The sequence below is a fragment of the Mustela erminea genome, chromosome 2 (assembly GCF_009829155.1).
Source record: "Mustela erminea isolate mMusErm1 chromosome 2, mMusErm1.Pri, whole genome shotgun sequence".
NCBI classification, from domain to species: Eukaryota; Metazoa; Chordata; class Mammalia; order Carnivora; family Mustelidae; genus Mustela; species Mustela erminea.
Window position 1 is genome coordinate 153,578,444 of NC_045615.1, and position 22,567 is coordinate 153,601,010.

The window sequence follows — 22,567 nt, forward strand, 5'->3', positions numbered from 1 at the left end:
TACATTTATTTCGTAATATTTAAATACAGAATCTTATACCTTTCCCCTATTATGCATACCATGACAAATGGCCTGAAAATTTATTGATTAGAACTGGGAAACATCTCAAATTATTAGGATATATTTATCTTTCTATGTATTGCATTTATTTCTGAGAATAGAATTGAGGTCAAAACCCTGTCTTCTTTATTTTAAATCCATACAGCACTACACACTGCCTACACTCAGGTAGTGCTTCCTGGTTCTTAAATTATTTATGGTGAAATCAGAATAGTATAAATTTAAATCATGTATAAAGCTAAGGATTTTAAAAATGGATTCCTTTGAATATTAGCTTGTGAAACAAAGCATCTATTGGAAAGTCAGTGTTATGGACTGACTTGTGTTCCTCTAACATTCATATGTTGATATCTGATTATATTTTGAGATAGGCCCTTTAAAGTCAGAATAAACTCTTAAATTCAGATGAGGTCCTAAGAGTAGGCCCTAATCCAATATCACTGGTCTCCTCATAAGAAGAGGAAGAGACACTGGGTTTATGCATGCACAGAAGGAAGACCATGAAAAGATATAACAAAAAAAAAAAAAAAAGAGAGAGAGAGAGAGAAAGGCAGACCATGTACAAGCTAGGAGCATGGGCCTCCAGAGAAACCACCATCTCTGGCAACACATTCCTTGGTCTTAGACTTCTAGCATCCAGAACTATGAGAAAACAAATTTTTGTTGTTCATGACACTTAGTCTGTGGCATTTAGTTGTGGCAGACAGCAAACTAATATAACCAGGGAGTTAAGTTAGTCAATATTTCTAATACCCAACTTTTGCTTGTCAGTTCATGTTTCTTCATGATTCTCAAAAACAGTTGGAGTAGAAGCCAGCCTCAGTTGATCGAATGAGAGTTATATATATAAAACTTGCAAAGCAAAACCATTCTTTATTGAGAAAGCAAGCAATTAAAAGTAGAATATGTATTGTATAATTAGTGAAGTAAAAAAATGCTGTCTTTCAACAACTCAAGCTATAAACTTTTTTAGCTTTCTATTTAATTTTTCAGGTGTCTGTGTAGTGCTTCCTTAGGAAGTATAAAACATCTAGAAAACTTTTCAGTATGACCAGCTATGATGAAACAGTTCACATAAGACGTAGTGAAGTTTCATCCCACTATTATGAAAGAGATAAGAATGGCAGGGACTCTGATCCAACAGAAGAATAATATACATTTTGAATAGTAATCCATGAATCTCAAAATTCATGGGTCAAAGTTCCAAAACCATATGCCAAAGTTAATCCCATCACTAATGTAGTTCAGGTTTCAGCTTATTACTGGAATCAGGGAAGGATATTATCTTACTCTTACAACAAACATTACACTTTTTTTGATTAATAAAAAGTCAAAGCTTCTCCGCTATGAAAACTCAGTATACAAGACTTATTTGTGATATCCTATATCTGATTTAAAAAAATAATCTTCCATTAGACTGGCATTTATTAATGTGTTTTATATTTCGTTTTGCTTTGATAAGTCTATTATGTATTGAGGTATCTTACAAAATGGTTAGATGACTGTAAAAAAAAGGGTGAACATGACAATATCTTTCTTGCCTCTCCCTCCCAATTAGTTATTGATAATAATAGTTCATTGCCATCACCTACAAAGTTTTACATGGGCCTGAAATTTTTAAGACTTTACATTTTCCTAGACTTTTATTAAACCACCTAAGTTTCTTTACAAAACTACTTTATAATGAAAAGCTGTCTCTTACCTAATGCTTCACTGTAAAACTGGTCCCAAACCTGAGTGTCCAGTTGGTGGATCCAGAAGTTAATGAAGATGGAAAACATTACATTTTTTACCCTTTGCAGAAAGGTCATTCTGTCTGTTAGTCCTGCCATGGAAACAGGCACATAGGAAAGTGGACTTGGAAGTTTCCCACAGTATTTCTGCACAGTATCACCTATAGAAAACTTCAGTGTGTACACAAAAGGGACTTTCAGTAACTCAGCAATCAGCTCTCCACAGGGTAATTCAGGATCTATGACCATGACATCGTAGTTGGTTTCCTGGAGCTTCTTCATGAATGAATTGTTGTAGACTACACTCTCACACAGAAGTTTTAATTTTCCAGTTATCTGAACAAAGAATTCTTGCAGTTTTATGGCTGACTGCCATTGTGACAATGTTGGCATAACATTAGCAGCCATGTCTAAAAAAGCATTCAAATTTTCTTCAGCCTCCTCTTTGTTATATGGCATAGAGATTACCTCAAATTTCAATGTGGAAGACTTGCTGTAATCAATGATGAAACTCTCTGGAGAAACCAACACAGTCACTTCGTGGCCCCTTTCCGTGAGCTTCTCCAGAATAACCCTCATATTGAGCCAATGGCTCATGTCACAGGGCCACACCAGGACCTTCCCACAAAATCCACAACTAGCACAGCAGAGCTGCAGCAGTACAATTGCTGAAATCCATTTCTTAGACACCATGACAGCAGTTCCCTCACACACTGCTCTACAGAGGTTAAATGTTTGCTGGGCATAGAAGGGAAGAGGCAATTAGATACAGATCAAGTTAAAAATTAATTTCTAGAGTTAGGAGATGACTATGCATAGAGGACTTTGTCAATGTTGTTGACAGGGCAGAGTACTACAGAATATTTGTTCAGGAGGAGATATGAAATATTTAAATATTTTGGAGGAAATGACTGCAGCATTGTAGGAGTTAGTTTTAAATATATTAAAATAAAAATGATATACTTTAATTGTCAATTTTTAAATATAATAGAAAAACTCATTTAATTAAGTCCAGTATATAATACGGTATATCTTGTGGAACATGATGACTGATAATTTGGGGAAACAAAAATGTAGGTCTTGACATAAAGTTGGTCACATGCTAGTATATAGATAAGATGCATGCATCACATAATAACAGGAAGAATATGCTAAATATGGTATGGTACAGCATTTCAGGGCCCCAGAAGATGCTGTCACTCCAACGTGAAAAAAAAATCACACAAAGCTTCAGGATGTAGGGTGCATTTTACCTGAGACCAGAAACAAAGGTGAAAATAGGAGCATTTTGAAAAAGAATGGAAGAAAAGGAGAAAATGAATGCTGATATGGAAATAATGGCCATTTAGATATACAGTTATCAGTTCAGTATGTTTAGAGTGAAGGCTTACACAGAACAATACGGACAAGGAAAATACTAGTTAAAACAGAACAGTTTGGAGAGTCTTGAATGCTATATTTTGGGTTCAATTTTAACTTCCACAAAGAGGGATAATAAGATTTACAAATCAGGTTTGAAAAATGATCATATGTGTCCTATAAGGAAACTATTCTAGCTTCTAAATGGGATTTGAGTGGTAGAGAAAAAACAATGTGTAATGAGCTAAAAGTAAATATTAAGAAAGCAAGGTCTGATGAAAGTATCGGGGAGACTACAATATTGGTTTGTGAATGGAAAGCATAGAATGATGGCCTTATGATTGATGAAAAGTGAGAGATGACTTGTAATTAAACAATGAGGAAGTGCTCAGTTTATAGTTTGAGCAACCCGAGTATGATAATGACTAAACAAAACCATGGTGTTCTAAATGAACAGTAGCTATGGAATGATTTTTGACCTGCAGTGTATGAGTTAATAATTGGACATGTCTGTGGAAATACTAATTTGCTTTCTTGTGAACACTAAAATCTGAAGGGAAAAATAAAATTTAGAAATACAGATTTTGCGTGCAGTCATCCATCTATATTTAGGGGCGCCTGGGTGGCTCAGTGGATTAAGCCGCTGCCTTCGGCTCAGGTCATGATCTCAGTGTCCTGGGATCGAGCCCCACATCTATATTTAACCCCGTTTCAATTCCTCTACAAATCCTTTAATAATTCATATTTTCAAGAAGCAATTTTTATGAAATGATCTCACTGATATGTGGAATTTAAGAAACAAGGCAGAGAGGATTATAGGGGAAGAGAGGAAAAAATAAAACAAGATGAAACCAGAGAGGGAGACAAACCATAAAAGACTCTTAATCTCGGAAAACAAACTGAGAGTTATTGGAGGGGAGGAGGTGGAGGAGGAGGTGGTGGGTGATGGACATTGAGGGTGGTATGTGTTGTGGTAAATACCATGTGTTGTGTGAGACTGATGAATCACAGACCTGTACTGCTGAAACAAATAATACATTAAACATTAATTAAAAACAAACAACAAACAAAAAGAAAGAAATAAAAAACAATTTTTAACACACAGTTTATGCCAGTTTCTGTACTGTGCACAGGGCATAAGAAAGAAAGATCACTTCCAGTTCAAAATGACTTCACAGATTACTGCAGAAAACATCAGTTAAACCTGTACATATTCTACAAACATGAGGGAGATAGATCTTAGATGGTCAGGATGAATCGAGGAGGGCAAGCAGAAGGAGGTTGCTTGGTGGAGGAGTAAAATGATGAATTTATGCTTTAGCTAAGTCTTTAAGAGCGGTATTTAGCAAGTTGAAAAATATCACTAGGAAGTAAAATAGAACACTAATGTATCTGTGTTCTAAAAAGTATGACAGAGCTATATCAATGTTTTGTTCAATTACATAATTATATCAAAGTACTTGACAGGGACATATTGAAATTTTAAATCCCTTGAAAGTTTTTCTGTGTGCTAAAGAGAAGATCCAAAGTAGAATTGTTTAGAAGATGCAAAGATAAATCCAGGGTCAAATCTCCAATGAGCCCTGAACAATTAGAATTTGTTTATAAGGAAACAAGTCCTTATGACTGCGAACCAACAAAACCAACAGAAACCACAAATATTAACACAGTGATTTGAAATATTACTATTATTTGAAATAAAATATAAAGTTATTTTGTTCAATATGTTTGAGTATGAAAGCAAAACCTGAAAACATAAGCAAGAAACAAGAGTTTAAAAAGAATAATTGTGAAAATTTACTAAAGAGCCAAAGAGAATTTCTAGAAATTACAAATTCAACAAATGAAATTTTAAGAGTAAATTAGACACAACTGTAGAAATAAACAGTAACCCTGAAGATAAATCTAAAGATATTATTCATAATTATGTTCAGAATAAAAAACATGGAATAGGAAATATGATAGAACAGTTAAGAGACATGGAGAATAGACTAATATCCAAATCCAATTGTTGGTTTGACCTATCTGGTGTCTCCTTTCTCAACTTCTTTTCTACTCTATATAGTAGTAAAGCTGGTCCCTTTTCAGGCAACCAGCCTACACAACTAAGTCTATATTTAAGTTCTTTCAACAAAATCTCCCAGTTTCTTTTATTTTCTTATAATCATTTTAGGCACAAAAAAGTTACAAATGAAGTATAGAGATTTCCATATATCCCGCAGTAATTATTACTATGGTGTTTGCCAAATGATGATTTACTATTTTCATTATTCCTTCTGTAGTTGTTAATTGGAATTTTACCATAAAGGTTGGCAAAAATATGTGTAAATATATGATTTGTATGATTTGCATAGTCTCATGGTAACTCCCTACAAGATATTTATTAATCACATAGGAAAGTTTATAAGAAACACCATCTTAACGAAGTGATCAGAATTATTGTCACTAGGACTAATCTATCTATATTATGTGCCCCTGATATGCCACACTGTAAAGCACACAAGATTGCTTCTGTGGTATTCTTACCAAAAATATTAACCTCACTCTAATCATGAGAAAATATCATAAAAAGCCAAATTAAAGGATATGCTAGAAAAAATAACTAGCCACTATTCTTCATAAGCAAGAGACAAAGAAACACTGTGGCAACTGTCACAAGTTTGAAAAAGTAAGGACACTGAACAAATAAAATCAAGAGGGAGTCTGGATTGTGTATCAGAAAGAAAAAAGAACATAGTAGGATGATTGACAATGTTTTAATAACAATTCCTAGCTTTGATCATTTTATTATGATCATGTAATGTACAAGGTTAATATTAAAATATTAGGATAATAAAGGTTAATATTAAAATATAGTAAAAAATCATTTATTCTATCTTTATTAATTGGAATTTTAAAAGTTGCTTGCTTATTACAGTTATTTACTTATATCAGCTTAATTCATATAAATTTATTTTATTTTAAATATTTTATTCAGCTATTATCATTATTTATTTTATTGCTTAAAGTGTCCCAGATTTTGGACTTTTTTATATATTGATTCCTATGTCCTTTTGATATGACCTCATTCTTTTATTTATTTTTTTTAAGATTTTATTTGTTTATTTCAGAGAGAGAGAGAGAGAACATGAGTAGTGGGAGAGGCAGAGGGACAGGCATACTCCCTGCTGAGAGGGGAGCCTGACTTGGGCCTCAATCCCAGGACCCTGAGACCATGATTTAAGCAGAAATTAGATGTTTAACAGACTGAGCCATTTAGGCACGCCAGACTCCATACTTTTAAAGCATTTTTCTAACTTTCTGTTACCACAAGATACTTCAAGTTCTACTATTTTCATTTCCTCAGCCTTAAAACCAACCATGTCTCCAAAGAGCACTATTTCATTTTGTTGGAGAATGGCATTTATGATTTTACTCATATGTGGAATTTAAGAACAAAACAGATGAACATGGGGAAAGAAAATAAAAGAGAGAGGGAAACAAATCCCTTCTCATTTTTTTTTTAAGATTTATTTATTTATTTTAGAGAGACAGCGTATGCTAGCAGGAATGGGAGCAAAGAGAGAGAGGGAGAAAATCCTCAAGTAGACGCCTTACTGAGCGTGGAGCCCAACTCAAAGTCTCCATCTCACAACTGTAGATCACAATCTGAGCCAAAACCAAGAGTTGGATGCCTAACGGACTCCACCACCCAGGCACTCAAAGAGACTCTTAACAAACCGAGGGTTGATGGCGGGAGGTAGGTGGGGGATGGGCTAAATGGGTGATGGGTTGAAGGAGGGCACTTGTGATGAGCAGGGGGTGTTATAGGGAAGTGATGACTCACTAAGTTCTGTGCCCAAAACCAACTTTATCTATATGTTAACTAACTAGAATTTAAATAAAATCTTAAAAATAGAAATAAATAAAAGTGAGAAAAATTTGTTTAAAAGATCAGGATGAGTCTGCTAAGTGTGTTCATTGCTACTGATATATTAGCTTCATTCACCAGATGAAACTAGTAAATATAATTGCATTAGTAAATACTGTTATAGTTACTTCTATATCTAGCCTTCTCTGTTTATTCCCAAGTACTTTCAACAGTGAGAAACCTGTCTCCCAGCATCACTGCGTACTCACTTATTTGTTCAGTTCAGTGTAAACACATAAAATAGTTTCAGAATTTCTAGTTCGTAGACCTATAAAAAAATTTTTTATAACCAGACAATACTAGCTGCCTTATAAACTTATCTTTTCTTAGAATTAATTAATTAATTAATTAGTGAGAGGGAGAGAGTGTGGGGAGGAGCAAAGAGAAAGAGACAAGCAGACTCCACATTGAGCTTGGAGCCTGATGCAGGGCTCAATCCCATGACCCCAAGATCATGACCTGAGCTGAAATCAAGAGTGGGCTGCTTAACTGACTGAGTCCCCCAGGTACCCCTAAATTTATCTCTTAATAGAATTGAGACAACAGTCAAATTCCTTTGCACAAAGAAAATATTACACTCATATGCTTTTGCAGGTATACTCTAGCAAAATTACAAGTAATAAATATTGTTCTATAGTCTTGGGGGAGGTTTGAAATATTCACTTCATTCATTCCAAAAAGGCAACACAGTCTTATCAGAAAAGGAATGAAAGAGGAACATATACAGGATCTGTGAGAATTCTCAGTGCCTGGTGAGAGGATTTAATAAACACATGCCTTCCTGGATGAGGGGGAGTGGAGTGTCTGGAAAACTGGGCCCCTTGAGGTTTCTGGGCTGAAAACAGCCAGATTCTAATTGGGGCTCATTGCACTCATCTAGAGAGTAAAAATTTGACTTAGGAGAAACATTTATCTTTGGAGGTCAAGCTCTCCACACACTCCTTGTCGTCATGCCCATGAAGAGCACAGCTTGTTTTATTCACACAATATTCTCTGTTGCCACTGTCCTGATTATTACCGCTTCATATTCTTTCCTATTTTTCTTATTCCCTTGTTGTATTGATAACATTTACAATAAAGGTGGAGGCAGAGTCTGGCTTAGGACTTTTTACTACCAGAGCATCTGGTCCTGAGGCCCTCTCCTGTCTCCTACTAAGATGTCTGGAGTAATCTTTCAGGGTTTGCTGGCCAAACCCGAAAAGGACCTATAATCACTCATGAAAACAAGAGTGAGCATTTCTATAGCTTTCAAAACATGAGCAAAATGGATTCAATGATGAGGAAGAAATATAAAATATCAGTATTGTATTGGGATTAATTCAATGAAGAAAACTCTTCAGTGTTATGCAAAATATTTGCAGATTAAAAGAAAAAGAGAAAGACATTAACATTTCATTAATAAAAAAAAGCATTTGGTAAAACCTTAAATTTTCAATGAAAAACTTTTCTTATAAATTAGCTCTTTGAACTAATATGAATAGTTATATATTTAACTTTGCTTTAAGTGAAAGGAAAGAATGAAAAGTATTCCCTTTAAAATCAAATATGAGATTGACCTAGAATGTCCACTTCTATTTAATATTAAGTGAAAAGTCTCAGTCATCACAAGAGTAATATATTAAATACCTAAGAACTAAAAAGATTATGACTGTCATAACTTTCAAATGCTCTAATAGCCTATATTAAAATCAAAGAAACATACAGCCACTGCCAGTTTACAACTCTGCACTGAGAGAAACAAGCTTTCAATTTATATATAGAAAGTATTATGAATTATAAATATTATATATAATATATAGAGAAATGTTAAAAACTAATGTTATAAATGTATAATACCATGTTTGATATAAATAATATTACATGTATTATGATTTAAGATGTTATACCTATGTACTGTCTTTTAAGTTGAACATATGTATATTTACTATATATATATTATATAATATATAATACCACTTTATATAGATAAGTATGTTCCAGTTTAAAAAAAAAAACACTATTGGGGCACCTGAATGGCTCAGTCAGTTAAATGTCCTACTCCTTTTTTTTTTCTTTTTAGTATTTTTTTTAGTATTTTATTTAGTATTCTTATTTAGTATTTTATCTATTCATTTGACAGACAGAGAGAGAGAGAACACACACACAAGCAGGAATGGCAGGCAGAGGGAGAACACAGAGAACTCCAACATGGACCCTGGGATCATGACTTGAGCCAAAAGCAGACATTTAGCCGCTTAACTGATTAAGCCACTCAGGTGTTCCTTAAATGTTCTATTCTTGATTTCTGCTCAGGTCATGATCTCAGGGTCATGAGATGGAGCTCCATGTCAAGTTCCGTTTTGAGTGCAGGGCTTGCTTAGGATTCTTGCTCTCTCTCTCTCCCTCTGCCCTTCCCCCCTCTCTAAAAACTAAAATAAAATAAAATACAATTTTAAAAAATCTATCAACAACACCATTATGAATATAGATGTACACACATATATAATACTGATGATTTAGGAATCAGAAAGTCATAAGAATAACAAGTAAGCCATTATGAATAATTTAGTAAAACAATGCAATTCATGATTTCAATGTCAATTTCTTTGTAAAATGTTTCCTCCATACTCCATAATCTTAAATATGTAAGTAGAGCAAATATTCCAAATACAGATGGAACTATTGTATTTTAATTTATTTCCCAGATTTAAATGTGATTTTGAGTAGATATTGAGGATTATATAGAAAAAAATGAGCTCAAATAGTACCTAATGAGTTGGAACTTTTATGAGACTTTATTCTAGTAGAGGCTAAACTTTCTCTTTGTTGTAAAGAGGATTTACCAATAATAACAGCTTGATCTACACATGGACATTCCTCTTGCATTTTTTTCTCCTATACTTCTGAGGCAGCTGGAATGGAACCACATCCATCCAGATCCTTATAAAGTTTCCTTTTCCCCAGGGGTGTTTTGGGTCGTCTTAACTCCCCATGATTTTCCACTCCCACTTCCTTCCATTACAGTCATGCTAACAATATTAAAGCTACCCTTGTCATTTCTCCAGGACCATAAGCCATCCTTTTCTTGCACCACTACTGTGCCATCTCCTACTTTTTACAATCTTCTTTAGAGTTCTGCAGATTTTATGATATTTGCTTTTTCCATTTGGAGTTTCTACAAATCAATTCAAGTATTGATCTCCCTCATTCTAAGTAGAAAAATTTATAAACAGTTAATTATGGGATAAGCATCAAAAAAACTCCAAGAAAATGCAAATAAAATGATAGATTTTCAATAGTTAAACTGATTAAAAAATTAAAACCAGTGATTATAGCTGAGTTGTCAAGGACATATTAAAAATCTACACCTCAAATATTTTCTCTGGTTAGTAGCATGGTATTACTTAGGACAAAACCATGAATACAATCCTATAGCTGGGAGAAATCACTCAAGAACCAGTACTGCAATGCAAACACACCAACACACACAATTGCAATACACACCAATTAGGCATATATCTATGTGCAAAATTACTACTTTGTGGTGTTTACCAAAGAATCCATGACTAAGTGACAGAATACTACCTAAACACTATTAATAACTGGCATGGGCTTTCTGTTTGGGATCCCTCACTCCACAGTTAGAGAAAAACAATATAACTTTCTCTACTGTTTGCTTTTGAAGGTATTTATTATCATTTTCCACTCAGGAAAAGAAAATCAGTGTTACCTGATTCAATATAAATGATTTTTTTTTTTTTTTGGTCTTCCCATTGCCTTCCTTTTTTAAAAACAGGGAACTAAGGTTTGAGTTAATCCTAGAACCACAAGGATTTCTAAAAGATATTTAGTGAAATTAGTTGTGTGGACTTTGGGAATAAATAGACCTATGTTTACATATTACGCAAAATGATGTTTATGAATAAGACAATTTTTAAGCTTGTATTTCATTATCCATAAAATGGAGTTAATGATAATATTTTGTTAGAGTACTGTGAAAATCATAATAATAACAAATGTTTAGAAAGGTGCTTCAGTGGAGGGTTAAATAAATCATCATAGATTTAAATACTAAACTGAAGGTTGTGCCACAAGAAACCCATCCACAAATTAACCACTTGAACATTGATTTTGAGAAATAGATTAATGACATTTACACATTCCAAAGTATAACAGAATTCATAATATTATTTCAAACAATAGTATTATTAACATAATTATAAAATCAATAAAAATTGATGGATAAGAAAAATATGCTTAGTATGGAAAAAAGAAATTAAGACTGAAAGCTAGATGTTGATTTTTATTTAGCTGGCTGAGTTTGGAAAGATGTGGAGAAAATATCTAGAAAAATGCAAAACTTAGAGTTTAAAAGGAACAGTACATAAAAGATGATTTTTAAATTTTTTAAAGATTAATTTTTATTCAATTCTAGTTAGTTAACATACAGTGTAATATTAATTTTACCTGTACAATATAGTGACTCAACACTTCAATGCAAAACACAGTGCTCATCACAAGTGCCCTCCTTAATCCCCAGCACCTATTTTACCCGTCGCCCCAGTCACCTCCCCTTTAGTAACACTTAGTTTGTTCTCTAGTCAAGAGTCTGTTTCTTGGTTTGTCTCTTTTTTTTTTTTCTTTCTTGCTCATTTGTTTTGTTTCTTAAATTCAACATATGAGTGAAATGATATAGCATTTGTCTTTCTCTAACTTATTTCACTTAGCATAGTACTCTCTAGCTCCATCCATGTCTTTGCAAATGGCAAAATTTCATTCCTTTCTATGATTAATACCCTATTGTGTAGATACACCATATCTTCTTTATCTATTTATCAGTTGATAGACATTTGGTTTGGCTATTATAAGCAATGCTGCTATGAACATCAGGGTGCATGGATCCCTTTGAATTAGGATTTTGTTGTTGTTCTTTGGGTAAATACCTAGAAATGTAATTGCTTGATTGTAGGGGAGTTCTATTTTTAAATTTTTGAGGAACATCCATACTGTTTTCCAGAGTGACTGCACCAGTGGATTCCCACCAAAAGTGCAAGAGTGTTCCCTTCTCCCTATGCTTGTCAACTCCAGTTGTTTGTTGTGTTGTTGATGTTAGCCTTTCTGACAGGTGTGAGGTGGTATCTCATTGGGTTTTTATTTGTTTTTATTTGTTTTGATTTTTTTAAATTTTTGATCTGTTTTGATTTTGATTTGTTTTGATGAGTTTTGATTTTCCCTGATCATCAGTGATGTTGAACATTTTTTCATTATGTCTGTTGCCCATCTAGATGTCTTTGGGAAAATATCTATTCAGGTCTTCTGCCCATTTTTTAACTGGATTAGTCATTTTTTGGGTACTGAGTTTCAAAGTTCTTTTTTTTTTTTTTTTAAAGATTTTATTTATTTATTTGAGAGAGAGACAGGGAGAGAGAGCATGAGTGAGGAGAAGGTCAGAGAGAGAAGCAGACTCCCCATGGAGCTGGGAGCCCAATGCGGGACTCAATTCCGAGACTCCAGGATCATGACCTGAGCCGAAGGCAGTCGTCCAACCAACTGAGCCACCTAGGCATCCCTCAAAGTTTTTCATGTATTTTGAATACTAACCTTTTATCAGATACATCCTTTGCAAATATCTTTTCCCATTCCATAGTTTGTCTTTTAGTTTTATGCATCATTTCTTTCACTTTGAAGAAGCTTTTTATTTTGATGAATGCTAACAGTTTATTTTTGCTTTTGTCTCCCTCGCCTCAAGAGATATATCTAATAAGAAGTTGGTATGGCCAATGTCAAAGAGGTTACTGCCTATGTTCTCCTCTAGGATTTTTATGGTTTTCTGTCAGTTTCATTCTTTTGCAGGTCGCTGTCCTGTTTTCCTTCCACCTGTTGTTGAAGAGACCTTCTTTTTTCCGTTGGATATTCTTTCCTGCTTTGTCACAGATTAATTGACTAAATAGTTGTGGGTTCATTTATGGGTTTTCTATTCTGTTCCATTGATCTATGTGTCTATTTTTGTGTCAGTGTCATGCTGTGTTGATCTACCATTGTATCACACAGAATCATTTCATTGCTTTAAAAATCCCCTGTGCTCTTTCTATTCATCCTCTCCTCCCCCAATCATTGACAGACACTAAAACTTTACTGTCTCTATTCTTTATCTTTTCCTTGATATCATATAGTTGGAATCATACCATATGTAGTCTTTCCAGGTTGGCTTCTTTCACTTACTCATATACCTTTACAGTTCCTCCATGTATTTTCATAGCTTGCTATCTCATTTCTTTTGGGTATTGAATAATACCTCATTTTTTCCTGGATCTACCACAGTGTATCTATGCATTCACCTACTGAAGGACATGGTGGTTGCTTCCAGTTTGGGCAATTATGCATAAATCTGTTAACACATCAGTATGCTGGGTTTCCTGTGAACTTTAGCTTTAAACCTTCCTGGGGGAAATGCTAAGGATCATAATTCCTAGATCATATAGTAAGATTGTTTAGTTTTGTAAAAAAATGCCAAACATCCTCCAAAGTGACTGTACCATATTGCACTCCTACTAACAATGAATGAGAGTTCCTGTTATTCCACATTCTCACCAGCATTTGCTGCAGTCTGTGTTTCAGATTTTGGCCACTCTAATCAGTGTGTAGTTGTAGCTTATTAGTGTTTTAATTTACACTTTTCTAATGACAAACAATGTGGAGCATCAATTTATGCATTTATTTGTCATCTGTCTATCTTCTTTGATAAAGTGTCTGTTCATGTCTTTGGCCCATATTTTAATTGAGCTATATGTTTTCTTATGTGGAGTTTTAAAAGTTCTTTTTACACTTATAACTGTTCTTTATCAAATATGTCCTTTGCAAATATTTTCTCCTAGTCTACATATTGTTTTCTTATTCTCTTGACATTGTCCATCACAATGGGGATTTTTAATTTTAATGAAGTCCAGCTTAAAAATTATTTCTTTCATGGATTTTGTCAGAAGGGAAGACAACATATTACAATGTTAAAAAGAACTACGTTTGTCAGGTTAATGAGGCACATGTATTTAAAGTGTAGAATTTTTTTTCCTCATAATTAGAGGAATTCCTTCCTAATCTATAAGTAACATCGTTCTAATATTGTACCATTAAATTGACAAGTGGATCAAAATTTTTTTTCAAATTTTTGTTTGAAATATTATTTTCATGAAACATATAGCATAGGCAGGTATCTAATTTCTATTATCTTTACTAAGGGCTAGAAAACTGTGATACACCAGGGATCCAGTATTTCTTTGGATGCCCCATTGTCAAAAGTTAATAAAAAGCATGCCGATGGGGAACCTTGGTGGCCCAGTGGTTAATTGTCATGATTATGTCCCTCTTCCTCTGCCTTTATCCCCCCATCTTTCTCCCTCAAAACAAAAACAGCTGGCCTTTGTGTTTTCCATTTTTAATAGTGTCCAAATGGTCTGAAATTTCATATTTAGTGCACATTTATTTTATCAGTGAAATATAATAAGCAGTAAAAGGCCTGAACCATACAGAACAGTTGGTCTGATCTAAAAATACTAAATTCTAAAATCAATTACTAATTTTTAAAGAAATTCATGAATACTATATGAGATACTCAATTATTACTTTTCATTTTCTTTTTTTCTCTTTTATATAGGTATCCAGTGCAGAAGAGGCATTTTATTGAAATTTCAAGCATCTTGTTACAGTATTTAAGATTATTAGATGGAATATTATTTTCCTGGAGAATGATCTTTCCTAGAAAGTAAACTTTTTAGTAGTATCTTGGAAGATGCTGGGAAAGGAGAGCTAGTCTATCCATTGACTTTTCAGAAATATTTAAAAGGTAACAATTTTCCTGAAGAGTAAAAAATCATGAATGTTGGAAATGCATATATAGATAATATATATAAGTGGAGGCAGGAGTGTTGTAGCTATAAAAATGAACTACAGAGGAGGGAATGAATTTATTGCTCAAGATTTCTCTTGGGCAATAGATTTCTCCAAGAGAGAGAAGTTTCTGCTTTACGAAGCAAAGAATTTGTATATGTTTATATTTGTATCTGGGTATGATATTTACAGGCCCAGATACTACTCTGCAGAATGTGTTGGAGTGTATAATGTTTTCTGCATGATAAAACTTGTGTCCATGAACTCTGGTCATATTAATTAATCAAAGCTAATGTCATAAGCAGATCTGCCAGAGGACCTAACTATTACAGGCTCATGAAAGTTAATTGTTAATTTCTATGTATCTTTCCAAGCTGGTTATTGTATTACCAATAGCTTGAAATTAGTCAAGGTGGAAGGAATTACACCACAGATATTAATAAATGCTATACCACAGAAAGCCAATTGTTAAACATTTACGACCCATCACTGGATACAAATGTGCAAAAAAGAAAGTGCATATGTAGAGGTAGAAGCAAAGTAGAGATCCAAGATTTAACAAATGGATTGCCTCAAAACTAGAAGTCTTTTTGCTCAGTGAAATAAGTCAAGCAGAGAAAGTCAATTATCATATGGTTTCACTTATTTGTGGAGCATAGCAAATAGCATGGAGGACAAGGGAAGATGGAGAGGAGAAGGGAGTTGGGGGAAATTGGAAGGGGAGGTGAACCATGAGAGACTATGGACTCTGAAAAACAATCTGAGGGTTTGGAAGGGGTGAGGGGTGGGAGGTTGGGGGAACCAGGTGGTGCGTATTAGAAAGGGCATGGATTGCACTGGGTGTGGTGCAAAAACAATGAATAGTTAGCTGAAAAGAAATTTAAAAAAATAAATATTAAAAAAAAAACTACAAGTCTTTTTATTAGTTATCTATTATCAAATGACCAACTATCCAAAGCCTTATCATCTTAAAACAACTTTCTATTTACCTCTGACTCTGCTCACAATTCTAGTCTAAGTAGAGCTGTTATGGGCTGACCTTTTTCATGCACATGTGAATCTGAGTCATCAAAGGGCTAGCTGATACTTGAGGTCATCACATGAGTGTTTTGCAATTGTTTTTCTCATATCTTTGTGGGTAAATATCCTGAGTTGTGAATGCCTCGCCGTTTAGTATGCTAGAAGGTTAAATCACAGGACAAAAAGTTGACAGCAAAATTGTGGACTTTGAGGACATCGTGCTAAGTAAAACAGGTTAGGGAAAGATAAATACCATATGATCTCACTTATATGTAGAATCTAACAACAACAAGAAAGAAAATAAAACAAGCTTATGTATATAGAGAATTGCTGGTTGCTGGAGATAGAGGTGGGTGATACAGGTAAAAGGAGTCAAAAGCTCCAAACTTCCGGTTATTTAATATGCAATACAGTATAATTAATTATAGTCATCATGCTGCATGCCCCATGCATGCTGTAATGTACAGCATGGTAACTATAATTAATAATACTATATTGCATATTTGAAACTTGCTAGGAAAGTAATTCTTAAAAGTTTTCATCACACAAAGAAATTCTGTAACTATGTATAGTGATAGAAGTTAACAAGACTTACTGTGGTGATTACTTTGTAATATATGCAAATATTAGATCATTATGTTGTATACCTGAAACTAACATAATGCTGTATGTTAATTACACCTCAATTAAAAAAATAAAAGTAAAAATTTTTAAAAATTTAAAAATTATACAGGGCCAGAATTTGGTCTATGGAGTGTTCTTTCAAACCTTATAACTCTTTTAAAGGAAACTTGACAGAGATTTTCTCAAATTTGTCAATAATCTTGAAAGTTTACCTGACATGACCCAAAAGCAAGTTATAAAGCAGAAAATTTATTTCTTTAATTATCAACAGTAAAAAATAAATTTTGATCAACCATGCTAGAGAACAGGTTGAATTATCCTTGTTCTCTATAGAATATAGAATTATATAAAATGTCATGTGAATAAGACAATCAAAAAATACTCATCCAAATAAGTTATGAGAAAAGGTCATAAAGAAATGCCAGGAAGTGGGGCATCTGGGTGGCTCAGTGGGTTAAAGCCTCTGCCTTCGGCTCAGGTCATGGTCTCATGGTCTTAGGGTTCTGGGATCGAGCCCCGATCAGGCTCTCTGCTCAGTGGGGAGCCTGCTTCCTCCTCTCTCTCTGCCTGCCTCTCTGCCTACTTGTGATCTGTCTGTCAAATAAATAAATAAAAATCTTTAAAAAAAAAGAAAAGAAAAGAAAAGAAATGCCAGGAAATAAATTTAAAATATGATTGTTTTGGATTTTGTGATGCTTATGGTATTTGTCAGTTTTTATAAAATCAATATCTTGTAATGGTTTCTTATTCTAAATAAGTATTTCCATTAATATATAGATTTTTAAAATGTCACAGAGCAGTGAGAGTAAGTTGCTTGGAAGAGGCGACTTGTATTACATTCACTAAAGTCACATTGGCCAAAGCAAGATGGATAGCCAAGACCAGAGTCAGCATGACAGATGACTTCATATGGGAATGCATTACATGGAAAGCAGAAAAATCATAATAAAAAGGACCTTTAAAAATGAAAAAGAGTAGCTATAAAGAAGATACTTAAGGGGCATCTTGTGGTTCAGCCAGTTGAGCAACTGTCTTTTGATTTCACCTCAGGCATGGTCTCATGGTCATGAGATGGAGCCTTGCATAGGTCTCTGAAGGGAGTCTGCTCTAAGTAAATACATTTGACAACTTAAGGGTGGATGAAATTATATTATCTATCTATGTATCTATCATCTATCTATTTCTATTTATCTATCTATCTATCTATCTATCTATCTATCATCTATTTAACATTAGCCAAAACTGAAAGAAGTCAAAAAAGAAAGAGTTTAAATTTTAAGAAGTATATATATTACCAAACACTCTCCTGAAATAAATCCCTCAACTCAGAATATTTTACAGAAAAATATAACAAGCCTATATCTAACATCATCCACAATGGTGAAAGATTGAAAGTTTTTCCTCTAAGACTAGAAAGCACAAGAATACCAACTCTCATCCTTATTAGCATTCCTGTTCAACATAGTATTGGAAGACCTAGTAAAAGCAGTCAGAAAGAAAAAGAAATAAGACACCTGAATTAGAAAAGAAGTAGTAAAATTTTCTCTGCTAGAAGATGACATTTTATACATAGAAAATTTTAAAGACTCCACCAAAAATCCCTTAGAACTAATAAATGAATTTAATAAAGCTGCAGGATACAAAATCAACATATAAAAATAAGTTGTTTTCATACACTAACAACAAAATAGTAATAAAATTAATTTTAAAAATTATTTTTATCCTATTTACAAAACAGCACCAAAAATAATAAAATGCTTAGGAATAAACTTAACTAATAAAATGAAAGATCTGTACATGGAAAACTTTATTATTTTTTAATTTTAATTCCAGTATAGTTGACATACAATGTTATATTAGTTTCAGGTGTACAATATAGTTATTGAACAATCCTATATATTACTTAGTGCCCATCACGATAAATGTACTCTTAATTCCCTTCACTTATTACATTTATCCCCCCATTAATCCCCTCTAGTAACCATCAGTTTGTTCTCTATAGTTAAAAATCTCTTTTTTCTTTTTTCTCCTTTTTCTTTCTTACTTTGTTTTGTTTTTTTTTTAAATTCTACATGCAAGTGAAATCATACGGTATTTGTCCTCTGATTAACTTATTTCACTTAGCAAAAACAAACAAAAAAAACTTATTTCACTTAGAATTATACCTTCTAGATCCATCCAGATATTTGCAAATGGCAAGATTTCATTCTTTATAATGGCTGCATAACATTCTAGTCTGTGTGTGTGTGTGTGTGTGTGTGCGCGCACGCATGTGTGTGCATGTATGCACTTGTACATGCATGTGCACATGCCCACACGTGTATGCCACATCGTTTCTATCCATTCATTTATTAATGAATGCCTGGGTTGCTTACATAATTTAAAATAATGCTTCAATAAACATAGGGGTGCATATATTTTTTTGGATTAGTGTTTTCATATTTTTTGAGTAAATACCCAGTGGTGGAATTATGGGATCATATGGTAATTCTACTTTTAATTTTTTGGGAGACTTGCATTCTGTTTTCCACAGTGGTTATGCCAGTTTGCCTTCTTATTAACAATGCACAAGAGTTCCTTTTTGTCTACATCCTTGTCAACAATTTTTTCTTGTGGTTTTGATTTTAGCCATTCTGACACCTATGAAATGATATGTCACCTCACCTGGTTTTGATTTTCATTTCTTTGATGATGAATGATGTTGAACATCTTTTTATATGTCTGTTTACCATCTGTATGTCTTCTTTGGAAAAATGTCTATTCATGTCTTCTGCCCATTTTTTAATTGGATGATTTGTTTCAGGGGTGTTGAGTTGTATAAGGGCTTCCTATATTTTGAATACTAACCCTTTACTGGATATATCACTTGCAAATACCTTCTCCTGTTCAATAAGTTGTCTTTTAGTTTTGTTGATTGCTTCCTTCACTTTTTATTTTGATGTAGTCCTAATAGTTTATTTTTGCTTTTGTTTCCATTGTCTTAGGAGACATATCTAGAAAAATGTTGCTATGACCAATGTCAGAGAAATTACTACCTGTGCTCTCCTCTAGGATTGTTATGGCTTCAGGTCTCACATTTGGACCTTTAATTGTACATGGAAAACTTTAATGCACTGATGAAAGAAATTAAAGTAGACACAAATAAAGGGAAAGATATCTTGTGTCCAGGATCATACAAATTAATATTGTTAAAATGTCCATACTAACCAAAACAATCACTCTCCTAAAGTAATCCTTATTAAGGTTCCAATGGTATTTTTTTACAGAAATAGAAAATAAATTCCCTAAAATTTATATAGAACCACAAAAAATCCTGAATAGTCAAAATAATCCCAAGAAAAAAGATCAAAGCTGGAGGCTGCACACTTCCTGATTTTAAACTATATTTAAAAGGTACAGTAATTAAAATTATATGACACTGACATAAAACAGACACATAGATCATTAGATCAGAATTGAGAACTCAGAAATAAACCCATGCATATATGGTTAACTAATATTTGGCAAGGAAATGAAGAATACTCAAGAGAGAAAAGATAGTCTCTTCAATAAATGAAGTTAGGAAAACTGGATATTCTTATGCCAAAGAATGAAATTCGATCTCTATATTACACCACTCACAAAATGGTAAAGACAAATATAAGACCTAAAACCATAAAATTCCTAGAAGAAAACATAGGATCAAAGTGTCTTAATAACTCATTGGTTTGACAATGATTTTATGAATGTGACACCCCAACCACAAAACACAATGGTAAAAATAAAAAAGTGTTACCATATCAAACTCAAAAGCTCCTGCACAGAGAAAGAAACAATATAAAAATTTAACCTACAGAATGGGAGAAGATATTTGCAAACCACATATCTGATAAGGTTAATATTCAAAATAAGTATGAGACTCACAGCAGAAGACCCCAAATAATCTAATTAAAAAATGGGAAGAGGACCTAAAGAGATGTTTTTCCAAAGGAAACTTAAAAATGGCCAACAAGTACGTGAAAAGGTGCTCAACATCACTAATCACCAGGAAATGCAAATCAAAACCACAATGAGTTATCATCTCACACTTGTTAAAATGGTTGTTATAAAAAACACAAGTGATAAGTGTTGGCAAAGCTGTTAAGGAAAGTGTTTGTAAAGCTATGCACTGTTGATGGGAATGTAAACTGGTGCAGCCATTGTGGGAAACAGTATAGAGGTTCCTCAGAAAATTAAAGGAATGATACTGTATAAACCAGCAATTTCACTTCTAGGTATATATCCAAAGGAAATGATACTGACTTGGAAAGACATTTACACTCGCATGGTTATTGCAGCATTCTTACAACAGAATGGAAACAACTGAAGTGTCCATTGTCAGATGAATGAAAAAGTTGTGATATACGTATCAGACAATGGGACAGAAATTAGCTATGAGAAATAAGGGAAACTTCCCATTTTCAACAATAAGGATGAACCTTGGGAGTGTTAAGCTAAGTGAAGCAAATCAAACGGAGAAAGACAAATTCTGTCTGATCTCACCTGTATATGGAAACTAAAGAATGCTGAACTTATCAGAGAGTAAAATGGTGGTTTCCAGGGGTGGAAGTTGAGAGGTGGAGGAAATGGGTGAAGGTGATCAAGGTGTAAAAACTTCCAGTTACAAGATAAATAAGTTCTAGAGATATACTGTACAACATCATGGCTATAGTTAACAGAACTCTAGATCTGAAAGTTGCTAAAACAGTAAATTCTACCACACACACAGCACACACACACACAAAACCGTAGTTATATGAGGTGATAGACGTGTTAACTAACTTTATTGTTGTCGTCATTTCACAATATATTCATCTATCAAATAATTACTTTATACACAAATTTGCACAGTAGTATATGTCAATTATATCTAAGTAAATCTGGAGAAAAAAGAACAGAAAATTGTACTAAACCTTAAAATATCAAAAATAAAAAAATTTTAGAAGTGTTACAAGCACAAAAAAGAAGGGAAACAAAGGTTATTTTCATGAACTGTCTACAATATGGGTCGAAAATCTTCAAGAGATTGTACAAAAATGTAATATTTTTTATTCTATTTCTATCCAGCCTTTCATCTACGAATAAAAATGTATCCAGCAAAATATTAATGATTTATACAAAAATGATTGTAAAATCATTCCAGAAATAATTCAGTAATAGGAAATCTATTCATATAATTCATCTATTAACTTGCCTAGAAAATCAAATAATTCTTGCCATAGGTGGAAAAAGAAGTTGACAAAACTTGATACAGTTCTGATTTACAAAAGAAAATGCTAACTGTAATAGTAATTAAGTAATTGATATTTTCTTCACATGGCTCATAAACAAGCAAGTTAATTAATGAATAAAATTTAGTCATTTCAACTAAATTTGAAAATAAAAGATGAAGGCAACTATCTTCATTATTATTAAATAAGTATGATTTTATCAGAAGTAAAATTAGACAAGAGAAGGTGACCAGTGACTTAAGAATTATAAAGGGAGATGTAACGTATTTCTAGTATCAGTTTAATGAACATGTATCTGGATAACTACTGTAAAGCATAGGATAATATGGACAAATACCAGGATATGAAATTGAAATTGAATGGTAACTAGAATTTATGTATACAAACTATGACTAATGGAAAAGAAAAGGAAGAGGGAACCCATTTATAAGGCCAACAACAAAACAAATCAGTTGGCTGAAATTTAACAATAAATCTGTAAAACCTATATAAGAAACATTGGTAAACACTCCAAAAGACCCACGGATGATTTTTTTAAAATAATAATATATCCTTGGAATGGTGACAATTAAAATTTAAAATTTAAATTTAAAATTGGTCAGTTTAAACCAAATTTTAACTTTAAATTAAAATTTAAATTTGGTCAGTTTAAACCAAATAGTTGCACTTAACTATATGCCAATGCAAATAACTCTAGTCTTTTCCTCCTCAAGAGCTAGTTAAGATTATTTCTATAATACTATAAGCAA

The 22,567-nt window shown here is 33.1% G+C and overlaps 1 protein-coding gene across 5 annotated transcripts in view; it reads right to left on the bottom strand.

The window, feature by feature from the left end:
• Positions 1 to 22,567, bottom strand: part of UGT2A2 (UDP glucuronosyltransferase family 2 member A2) — a 64,095-nt gene that overhangs the window by 26,590 nt on the left and 14,938 nt on the right. Inside the window, exon 1 of one of the 5 annotated variants that reach the window (XM_032334476.1) lies at positions 1,763 to 2,524. The exons of the other annotated variants lie outside the window; for them this stretch is intronic. Within the exon in view, the coding sequence (XP_032190367.1) occupies positions 1,763 to 2,486 (724 nt within the window). The 5' untranslated portion in view covers positions 2,487 to 2,524. Of the gene's footprint in view, positions 1 to 1,762; positions 2,525 to 22,567 lie in introns of those variants that run through there. 5 annotated transcript variants of the gene reach the window in all.